This window comes from Eucalyptus grandis, chromosome 5 (assembly GCF_016545825.1).
Source record: "Eucalyptus grandis isolate ANBG69807.140 chromosome 5, ASM1654582v1, whole genome shotgun sequence".
Classification (NCBI taxonomy): Eukaryota; Viridiplantae; Streptophyta; class Magnoliopsida; order Myrtales; family Myrtaceae; genus Eucalyptus; species Eucalyptus grandis.
Genome location: NC_052616.1, coordinates 6,721,218 through 6,732,627, shown reverse-complemented (window position 1 = coordinate 6,732,627; position 11,410 = coordinate 6,721,218). Strand labels below are relative to the sequence as shown.

General features: G+C 40.2%; 1 protein-coding gene and 1 pseudogene across 1 annotated transcript; both read left to right on the top strand.

The window, feature by feature from the left end:
• The first annotated feature begins 62 nt into the window (after window positions 1–62).
• Window positions 63–187, top strand: LOC120294173 (annotated as a pseudogene).
• Window positions 188–5,352: 5,165 nt separating this feature from the next.
• LOC108953821 (probable sodium/metabolite cotransporter BASS6, chloroplastic) lies at window positions 5,353–8,119 on the top strand. The gene is made up of 9 exons (XM_010057262.3): window positions 5,353–5,591; window positions 5,710–5,742; window positions 5,881–5,981; window positions 6,106–6,239; window positions 6,323–6,516; window positions 6,590–6,842; window positions 6,917–7,170; window positions 7,246–7,328; window positions 7,835–8,119. Exons 1-9 carry the CDS (start codon window positions 5,456–5,458, stop codon window positions 7,904–7,906), a joined length of 1,260 nt encoding a protein of 419 aa, XP_010055564.1. The 5' UTR covers window positions 5,353–5,455; the 3' UTR covers window positions 7,907–8,119.
• Window positions 8,120–11,410: the final 3,291 nt, after the last annotated feature.

Sequence of the window (11,410 nt, the reverse complement as noted above, 5' to 3'; positions counted from 1 at the left end):
TGTTCATGCCATGTGTAATCAAAGCAATTTCTTAAACAATTCTTTTTCCACAACTTAATGATTCACCTACCTGTAAGGGTCAATAGGCAATCAAGAAGGCTCATGGCGTCTAAGAACCTCCATTGCACTTTGGGAGGGGTGCTAGCCCAAGGTTAGCCCAAGTGGTCAAGCCTATGTCATAATTTCCTAAATAATTCTTTTTCTACAACTTAATGATTCAACTATTTTCATGATATAGTGATTTTGTTTAATTTTTTTATATATCAATTCATTGCATACACGCAACACATGCACATTTGCATGAGTTAATACCCGAATTCTAAGAAAATAATGAAACGTCAAATTAGTGCTCTATAAGTTAGTGAGTACCACATAGTTAACGCGGGAGAAGCCTACACTAGCACTTCTTTTCCATTTATCAAAGAAAAAGAACAAATAAAGATATACGATACATAATATATTGTTTCTAACAAATTGCCTATATTTTATTACTACATAACATAAAAGTATGCTTTTGACCAACAAAAAAGAACACAAGAGTATGCACAAATCAGAAGCAATCGAAAAGGGCTGCCTAGTTTTTGCAATTCTCATTTCAATTATTTCACATGATTAAAATGGTCAATGAAATTGGCGATTAGAATTAAACTTCGCCAATCAAACATACATCTTTTCCCCCCTCCCTATTGAGATTTGAGAATCCGATTTCACGTTGAAAACTAAGAAAGTTCGGCTCCTGTTTAGGACATTACAATCGGTTACGTTACGTGATCGGATTATTTCCTCATTTGACCCAAGAATGCCAATTTAAATTTCCCCAATTTACTCTTTTTCCCTCTTAACGTATAAAAGGATAAGGGAACCGTCGCCGTCGGATCGGACACTGGACCGCGGGTCCTCGAAACCAACGCTTTTCGAACTTGCCAATTTAAAAAATACTCTTTAATTCTCCACGATGACTAAACTGCCCCCCGATACCCTGTCCGAGCATTCGAAATTCAAACGAGAGGCCGGGGACGGAAAAGTCAATGCGGTGCGGAACAGGGAGAATTCCCTTTCGTCGGAATCTTCCATCGGTGTCGTGGAGGAGGGGGCAACGGCGTCGGGTTCCGGGCGCCATTTCGGGCGGCGAGATTCGGTCGGACGACTACGGAAGGGGAAAATTTCCCGGCGCCCCTGTGGGTTTTGGTTTTGCCCCCCGCGGTGTGGGGTAATTGCGAGATTGCCACTAGCCGTTTTATTAGGTTTGTACGGTGCTGGAAAGTGGCAGGGGCAGAGGGGGGCCCGCCTAAAGACGAAATTCAAATGAGGGGGGATCAGGTCAGCTACTAAAAAGCGGCTCGAGTACCTGTAATTCTATACTGATTCTAAAAGCAAATGCCATGTTGACCACAAATTTTTCTTCAAGATCCGTTATCTTAGCTGAGCTTTTATTACGTGACAGAAAGGTCAAAACAATTTGAAAAAAGGCCTGTCACTAAATTCATACGCTTCTTTTTATGTTTCAATACTCATGTTTTTATATCTCCTTAGTCTAAAAAGATTCATATCCCCTTATGCTCACAAATGAAATCGAGCCAAGTCCCTCTCCCACTACTTGACACCACAGCCCAATTGTGAAGCCAGCAAGGATTCCTTCGCCCTCACTTGTCGCTCATCACCCTCCATGTGCATCCTTATCTTCAGTCGAGATGAGATCATTCACAAGTTGCAACAACAAGGCCATACGAGTTTGGTATGAGCCTATGGCTTGCAATCATGGAGACCATGCAAGGTTTGGCTTGAGCTCGTGAGAGGGTTGCGACTAGTCTCGATCTAATGCGACAACCTAGCAAGTCACCTAAGCTAGTTAGCAAAGCTCGGCCATGGTTGCTGAAATCAAGATCCATGACCTCGAGTTGGTCTAGTCTTGGTAGAGTGTGATAACTATCACCAACCTATGAAAGAGTGATGGTGATGTGTGCTGCCGAGAAGGGAAGACATGAGGAAAAAGTATCAAAAAAATCTAAAACATTTTGATGTTAATATCAATTCAATTCGTCTAACTAATTTTGGTCAGAAATTATTAATATGGATATTAGACATCTTACATGATACAGTCAGCACTAACGTAAATATTTTTTTATATGTAATTTTTAATTTTTTAGTTTTTTCTTTTCTCTTTTTTCTTTTATTTTTTATTTTATTTTTTAGGGACATCCACTGGTTGCCACTAGCCGTTTTATAGGTTTGTCCGGTGCTAGAAAGTGACAGGTGCAAACCGCCAAGGAGCTATGATTCTATACCGATTACAAAAGCAAAACTTTTGAATTTAGTGTAATATAATGTTGACCGAAATTTTTCTTTGATTTTCTCATCCTCAAATGTTCTTTTGATATCCATTATTTTAATCGAGCTCTTATCACCTATCAGAAAGGTCAAACAATTAGAAAAAAAAATGTACGTCGCTAAACTCATGCATATCTCTTCACACATCAAATGCCCTCTTCAAATTTCAATACTTACACTTTGGATCTCTCCCATCCAAAATGATTTATACTACCTCATGCTCACAAAAAAGAAAAAAAAAATCTACCATAATCCCTCTCCCGCTGCTTGAAGTTGATACCACAGCCCAATTGCGAAGCTAGCAAGGAGGCCCTCGTCCTCACCAATTGCTCACGCCCCTGTACGCACATCCCTGTCTTCGTTTACGGCAAGATTGTGCGCAACTTGCAACGATGAGGCCACGCGAGTTCGGTATGAGCTCGTGGCTTGCGATTGCAGAGGTCATGCAAGGTCATGCTCGAGCTCATAAGGGCTATGATTGGTCGTGAGTAGGGGTGTCATCGGTTCGATTTGATTCGATTCGATTTTTTTTGAAAAAATCGAACCGAACCGAACTGAACCGAACTATTAGGAAAAACTTCCGAACCGAACCGAATGAAACCCAAACCGAACTAAAATTTCGGTTCGGTTCGGTTCGGTTTTTCGGTTTTTAGTTTTCAGCTTTTAGTTTTAGTTTTTTGCATTTATTTATTTTTTTCGTTTTTTTTTCCATTGTATATATTTTTTGTTTCCAAGAAATAAGTTCTTATCGGTTTGTTGATTCGGTTCGGTTTTGTTTTTGGTTTTTGGTTTTCAGCTTTTAGTTTTAGTTTTTGCATTTATTTTTTTTTCGTTTTTTTTTTCTGTTGTATATATTTTCCGTTTCCAAGAAATAAGTTCTTATTGGTTTGTTGGTTCAATTCGGTTCGGTTAACCGATAAAAACCGAACCAATACAAACAATTTCGGTTTTTAATGAAAACCGAACTAAAAAAATCAAATTTTTCTGTTCGGTTCGGTTTTTTAGTTTTTGGTTTTCAGCTTTTAGTTTTCGGTTTTTGCAATTTTTTTTTTTTTTTTTTTTTTCTGTTGTATATATTTTTGTTTCCAATAATTAAGTTCTTATCGGTTTATAGGTTCGATTTGATTTGATTAATTAATAAAACCGAACCGATAAAAACAATTTCATTTTTTAATGACAAATGAACTAAATGAAAACTGAACAAAAAAAATCGAATTTTTCGGTTCGGTTCGATTTGATTTTCGGTTTGATTGTTGACACCCCTAGTCGTGAGCTACCATGACAATCTGATGAGTCGACTAAGCTAGTTAGCAAAGCTTGGCCAAAGTTGCCAAAATCAAGATCGTCAACCTTGACTTGGTCTAGTCCTGGGCAAGCGTGATGACCATTGACAAGCTCCGAAAGAGCAACAATGACAATTGTTATTGAGAGGGAAAGACATGGAGAAAATTACCAAAAATGTCATAAACCTATTAGTATTAATTCATAGACATTTTCAATTATACATAATTAGTTCTAAATCTTTTCACATGGGTACTGATTTTGTCCATCTAGAGATTGAAAATTGTTTATGTAGACTTTGGATATGGACTCTAGACATTTCACATGATACAATCGATACTAAAGTAAATAATTTTTTTGATTTTTTCTTCTCTTTTCTTTTCTCTACCTTTTTTTGTCGAATGAGGGTTCATAAGGTCGCCGGTGAACCTTCACCGGTCACAATAGAAGCCCGTGGGACCCTCGTCGGCACCGGGCAATCACGAATTACCCCTAATTTCCTTCAAGTGGGTTAACCCAGTATTGGCCGAAGAGAGCCTCGCAATGAGCCCTCTTCCCCGCAGCGAAATGTTGGCGATGCAGCCCTTGTCGTCACAATCAACGCCTTGGGAGGACCCATCTCAGGGATGGCCATTGAGGGTATACGATGAAAGGTACTCAGCTTTCTAGTTATAGGCTGGTTTCGTGTCCACAAGAGCTCTCAATTGCGCTCATTGCAGAGACAAGCACGTTGCTTCGGCTCCCGAGGAAGAAAGACTTGGAAGAAGAAGAGACACTTCGAGGAAGTGAAACCCATCTTGGTCCCAAATCTAGCGAGGGTTGTGATGTCCTCTCTTGCGGGCGGTGTGACCTTTGTCAACCGCTTAGGGCAAAAGAAAAAAAAAAAAGATTAAACAAAAATATAAAATTTTTAAAAATTATTAAAATTAAAAAAATCACATCAACAATTGTCATGTCACGTAGTAGGACGTGTAGCGCCCACATCTGCAATTTCCAAGCTAAATTGATAGATGGACTGAATTGATACCAATCCGAAAAATGTTTAGTACTAAATTAGTATAATTGAAAAGTTTATGATTGAATTGATATCACTATAATAGATTTATAATTTTTTAATACTTTTCCCAAAAGCTTGGTAGTGAATGTGTCAGATCAAGTAAGCCTCTCGAGTTGAGGGAGAGTGTAGGTGGATGTTGGAATTATTTTTTGAAAGATAAATTGAGACAATTTGGGAAATTATATACGTGCCAAAGATGCAACTAGAAATGCATTAAAACAAATGAAAATGGTAATTATAAGTTTCGGAAGGAAATGAATCCATTTGATAACAATATGGAAAGCAAAATCGAACTTTGCCCAGTATAACATATTTATTATAAATTAATTTTTGTGACATAAAGAAATATTTATGATACAAAAAACCTCAGATTTTTATCCGTATGACATATTTCCTCAAATTTATTTTTTTGACACAAAAACTTTAAACATTTTCCTATGATACAATTTTTTTTAGGTAAATGCATCACATATATATAAGTTTTGAATTTTTGGTGTTATAGAAAAACTTTGGGGTAAGTTTTGGATATATATTTTTTTTTGTATTATGAAAAATTTGAAGGTGAAATGTATCATATAATTTTCTGGGTTTTCGGTGGCTTTTATATAAAAAAAAAAAAGGTTAAGAAAGACGGCGTCACTCCAATAAGTAGGCCGGCGGCGGCGGCACCAACTGCCGAGGGAACTGGAGATCAAACTTCAAAAGTCAAACCCACGACCTCTCTCCGTAAACTTCACGGTTTCTTCTTCCTCGTCGGCGTTCCCGAAACGCCTCTCGAGGGACGAAGCCATGAGCTCGATCTCGACGCGCTTGTGGACCCAATCCATACGCTTCGCCTACAGCGGCTGCAGCCCGGATGCGTTGCGCGCGCGGAAGCGGTGTCGGGTCCCGACTCTGACGCGGAACTCGCCTCTTTCGGCCTCGAGTAAGCGCGCTCTTTCCGGCGTTCTTCTGTGTGGTCTTGCGGGTCGTATGCTCGTCTCTGGTTTCTGGGTCCACGACGCTATGGTCTGATTCGATTCTTTTCTTTTGGCGTCGCCTAGGGTTTGCGGCGTCGCTGGATCCGGTCCGTTCAGGTGCCTCTTTTGCTTCCGACAGCACAAGCTGTTTCGTTTGTTTTTGAGCTCTTGGGTCCTTTTTTTTTTTTTTTTTTAAATAACTTGGTGGTTGGTTTTATGGGTGGTTGCGTGATCCTCTTCTGGGGTAATTGGTAGTTCATAGCAGAAGAAACGGCTCGAGCAAATGTAAGTCAGGGGATTTCTCGGAGCCTCTCGAGCCAGAGACGGGCTGGGAGTCGCCGGCGGAATCGATACAGGTGCATTCAGTTCTCTAAATGTGTTTCATATTACAGCAATGTGCACTGGCCCGTTCCATATGGGATCTTCTGTTATGTAGTTCTTTTGAGGCAGATGTGGAAACCGTCGTCTTTTTTTTTTCAGCCATCTGTGCCTGGGGAGCAGTTTTCTATCGTGGAGGTCTTAAAGAAATCAAATTCTTTTCTGCCTCATGTCGTACTCGCAAGTACGTTGCTGGCTCTTATATATCCGCCGTCCTTCGCTTGGTTCACCAACAGGTTGCTAAATCTTCTCTTGATACGTTTCTTGGCTATGAATTTATGTCTTGATGTTTAATGGGTTCTATCGAATCTGCTTTCAGGTACTATGCACCTGCACTCGGGTTTTTGATGTTTGCTGTGGGGGTTAATTCCAGCGAGAGGGACTTTCTCGAGGCGTTTAAGAGACCAGCTGCTATTTTTGCTGGCTATATTGGCCAGTACATTGTGAAGCCTCTTCTTGGTTATTTCTTTGGCATGATGTCCGTAACAATGTTTTCGCTCCCAACGTCCATTGGTGAGTACTAGTCTCCCTCCCCTCTCTAAAGCCAGTGAATTGGTGATTGACTTTCTCTGAACCTAAACTTTAGGTGCTGGGATTATGCTGGTGTCTTGTGTGAGCGGGGCTCAGCTTTCTAATTATGCTACATTTCTGACTGACCCATCAATGGCTCCTCTGAGTATTGTCATGACATCATTATCTACCGCCACGGCTGTTTTTGTGACCCCTTTGTTGTCACTTCTTCTCATTGGCAAAAGGTTGCCTGTCGATGTGAAAGGAATGGTTTCCAGCATTTTGCAGATTGTCGTCACACCCATCACTGCAGGGTTGCTTCTGAATAGGTTAAACTCTCGCCTTTGCTACATACATTTGCTAAGGAGTTTCAGTAGTTTAATATCTCATAGTTTGCTTTTAGGTTCTTCCCTTGGATTTGCAATGCCATACGACCACTTTTGCCACCGCTCTCTGTCTTTGTGACGGCTCTATGCGTTGGAGCACCTCTTGCGATAAATGTCGATTCCATCATGTCTTCATTTGGTTTGATGATATTGTTACTCATAATTGCATTTCATCTGTCCGCATTCGTCATTGGATACTTCCTTCCCGGTTTTTTCTTCCAGAAGGCTCCTGATGTAAAAGCATTGCAAAGAACACTATCCTTTGAGACAGGTGCCTCCTTTATCCATCCGTCATAAGAAGAGGGTTTTCTTTTTTCTCCTGCTTAATACCAAATATCGTTTGCAGGAATGCAGAGCAGCCTTCTTGCGCTCGCTCTAGCAAACAGATTCTTTCAAGATCCACTTGTGGCTGTGCCTCCAGCTATCTCCGTAAGTGAGAATATCAATTGTCAATGGAACTTTACCTTTATCCTGTTTGGTAAATTAATGTCACTCATCTCATAGCAAATGGGAGCTAACTTCTATATTGGTTCCTGAAGAATTTAGAGTATGATCAGTTAAAAGTTCTTTCCCTTTGCGGGCCACACTAAAGTTAATCCTTTAGTAATTTGTGCGTTCATTCAAACTATATGCTTGAGGTCTCCTTATTTTTAGGCTCGACCACACTAGCCCTTTTTGCATTTAAGTGCTGACAGCATAAACACCCCCAAAAACAGGGGAGGTTAAGTTAGCTTGTGGAGCAATCTAGAAAATTTTCCTTTGTCAATTCCTTGTCATACTGAGTGCAACTGTGTCCGCGGAATAATTCTGTAGCCAATTAAAAGTCATGCTTTTCTCGCGTCCCTCTTTGATCAAAGAATTCCTGCAGCCTGCATTACTGATGATGCGTGCAGACATTTGAGGAGCGACCTTTCCTTTTCTCCTATGTTGTGCAGACCGTGATGATGTCTTTGATGGGCTTCTCCCTCGTCATGGTTTGGGCTCGGGGAAGGGCGACTGGCCAGTGAAGCAGATCTTCCTCGGAAAATTTCACCATGATTTCGTCTTTGATCCTCCACTTTGCGGGCTTGGATGGCAATCTCATCGACTTTTGGAGCTTGCGCATAGGCAAAAGACATACGGAGAAATATTTAACTGAGTGCAATATGAAATAATGATACTTGGGTATTCTTATACCTAGATGACAGGAAATACAAGAAAAAGAGGAAATTATATGTGTATTGCATTAATTTGTGTACAAGCACATTAATACATTTATAGTGTAAGGAAGGAAGAGAATAAAAGGAAACAATATACAAAGAATAATAAATTTCCTATTTACTAAAACTTCCTATTCATTAAATCAATCAATCTACAATCAGGATCAAGCACAATCTTCAACTGCATCTCCAACACTCCCCCTCAAGCTGGTGGCCTATATATGTCGAGGACACCCAGCTTGCTTAGTAGATAACTATGTTGTCTCTGACATAATGGCTTGGTGAAGATGTCTGCAGGTTGATCCACTGTTCCAATACCTTTTGCTACAAGGATTCCTTCTCTGATCTTATCTCGTGTAAAGTGGCAATCAACTTCAATGTGTTTTGTCCTTAAAAATTGGATTTGCTGCCAATTTGAGTGCAGCATCATTGTCACAAAATAATTCAGTTGATCCACTAACCTATAACCCGAGATCTGAAAGTAATCCTCGAATCCGATCACTTCGCAAGTGGTCTTTGCCATGGCTCGATATTCTGATTCAGCCGATGATAAGGAGACAGTTGATTGCTTCTTTGTCTTCCACGAGATTAATGACTTTCCCAACTTGATGCAAAAATCAATAATTGATCTTCTAGTCATTGGACAAGTAGCATAATCCATATCACAAAAAGCCGTCATCTTCATGTTGCAGTCACGGGATAAGAAAATCCCAAGTCCTGGACATCCTTTCAAATACTTCACAACCTTTAAAGCTGCATCCATATGAGATTGTTTTGGACTATGCATGAATTGACTGAGTATCTGTACTGCATAGCATATATCAGGTCTTGTCATAGTAAGATATATAAATTTACCAACAAGTCGCTGATATGCTGACGGGTCTTTGAGTAGTGGGTCCTCAATAGATGAAGAAGAGCTCAGATCATATTCATGAGTAGTCAATTTGGCATTCTGCTCAGCTGGTATGACAGCTAGTTTGCATCCAGATAACCCGGCTTCAGAAACAATTTCAAGAATGAACTTCCTCTGACTAAGATTGATACCTTTGTCGGATCGAGCAATTTCAATTCCAAGAAAATACTTGAGTGGTCCCAAATCCTTGATATGGAAAGTAGAGTGCAAATACTTTTTAAATCTTGCAACATGTGAGTCATTGTTTCCCATAACAAGTATATCATCAACATATATCAGCAGATTGATTGATGAATTACCTTCACTCCATGTAAACAGGGCATAATCATGCTTAGAGTGTTGAAATCTCGCATTAGTTAATGCAGCAGTGAACTTGGCGTACCACTGTCTAGATGCTTGTTTTAATCCGTATAGGGATTTGCGTAGACGACATACCCGAGACTCCCCCTGTCTGCGTAATCCCTGTGGAAGTTCCATATAGATTTCTTCATCGAGATCGCCGTGAAGGAAGGTATTGTTGACATCCATCTGATGTAAAGACCAATTTCTTATGGCTGCAATGGATAAGAAGGAACGAACGGTGACTTCTTTGGCAACGGGGGAGAAGGTTTCATGATAATCGAACCCTTCTTTCTGAGTGAATCCTTTAGCCACTAGCCGAGCTTTGTATCTTTCAACTGAACCATCTGCCCGATACTTGATTTTATAAACCCATTTACATCCGATGGGTTTTCGGTGTGAGGGAAGTGGAACAATGTCCCAAGTATGGTTCTCCATCAAGGCAGTAAGTTCTGATTCCATGGCATGTTGCCATCTTGGATCATGATATGCTTCATGGAAAGAAGAAGGTTCGTTTTCTTCCGAGAGACGGTTGACACAACACATATGTTCCGGTGATAGTCTATTAAAAGACACATATGAAGAGACATGATACCTCGTACACTGAGATCGTGATGTGGAACAAATGTAATCCTTAGTCCATGTAGGTGGACGAGTTTGTCGTCCAGAGCGTCGAGGCTGTTCAGCGACTACTGGTTCAGGTGCTGAGAAATGTTCATAAGTAGTCTCTGATGGAGCTGAGGCAAAAGAAGGATTCTCAGATTGTTCGGGAGATAAGTTGTCTTCAGAAAAGGTGGCCTTCCTTGGAACATAAGTGGACGGTTCCGGAGCAATTAACAAATATTGAGAAGCCATAGATAAATCTTCTTCAGACAAAAAAGGCCTATGATTTGGGGATGATGATGCAGAGGACGAATGTATCATATCTTTAAATGGAAAAATATCCTCATGAAAGATGACATCCCTGCTGATAAAGAAATTTTCAGTAGAAATCTCCATAACTCGATAGCCTTTTTGAAGAAATGGATATCCCATGAATATGCATTGTGTGGCACGAGGACCCATTTTATCCAAAGGGCCGACATTTGTTGCATAACACAGACAACCAAATACTCGAAGATGATCATTGCGAGACTGTTTGTTATAAAGTAGTTCAAAAGGAGTTTTCCCATCCAGAATACGAGTTGGCATGCGATTAATCAAATAGGCGGCAGTGACCACACAATCTCCCCAAAACCTTCGGAATAGAGGCTTGATATTTTAACGCACGTGCTACTTCTAAGAGATGCCTCAGCTTACGTTCTACCACCCCATTTTGTTGTGGTGTGTAGGTACAAGAACTCTCATGAAGTATCCCTTGAGAAGATAGGAATTTTGTACAATCAGAAGTGAAAAATTCACGCCCATTATTTGTACGAATTCGTTGCACAGATTCTTTGAATTGAGTTTTGACTAAGGAAACAAAATTCGAAAGATGAGTAAATGTTTGGCTTTTTGATTGCATAAGATATACCCAAGTGGCCCTTGTATAGTCATCCACAATCGTGAGAAAGAAACGGGAGCCATCACGATGAGAAGTGTGATAAGGTCCCCGGATGTCCATATGAAGTAAAGAAAATTTCCTATCTGCTTGAGACGTACTTTTGGAAAGGATGCTCGAGATTGTTTGGCCAAGGGACAAATTGAACATTTAGGATGAGGAAAACATGCACTATGACCCAATCTTCGATGAAAAAGAAGATTTTTATTTCTATTAATAGCATTACAAGAGATGTCTTTATTTAGTAATTCTACATCTCTTGGCGAATCAATCCAAAAGATGTACGGTCCTTCGTAACACTACCCAAGCCCATCGGTTGCCGGTCGAACGGTCCCGAAACAAACAATTCTCGGAGCTAAATATTGCATGACAGGAACTATCTATGCAAACTTTTGAGACAGAGAGTAGATTGAACTCAAAATCAGGAATGTATAAGACATTTCTGAGGACAAAGTGAGGACCAAGGTGAACAGTGCCAGTCTTGGTGACTTGAGTCACGTTTCCATTTGGAAGACGTATT

Bases quoted from the DNA above. Each gene is read 5' to 3' on its own strand.
- LOC108953821 (XM_010057262.3), top strand. From the start codon at position 5,456: ATGAGCTCGATCTCGACGCGCTTGTGGACCCAATCCATACGCTTCGCC. The intron at 6,843-6,916 runs GTTAAACTCTCG...GTTTGCTTTTAG, and splicing joins GCAGGGTTGCTTCTGAATAG to GTTCTTCCCTTGGATTTGCA. The intron at 7,329-7,834 runs GTAAGTGAGAAT...TATGTTGTGCAG, and splicing joins CTGTGCCTCCAGCTATCTCC to ACCGTGATGATGTCTTTGAT.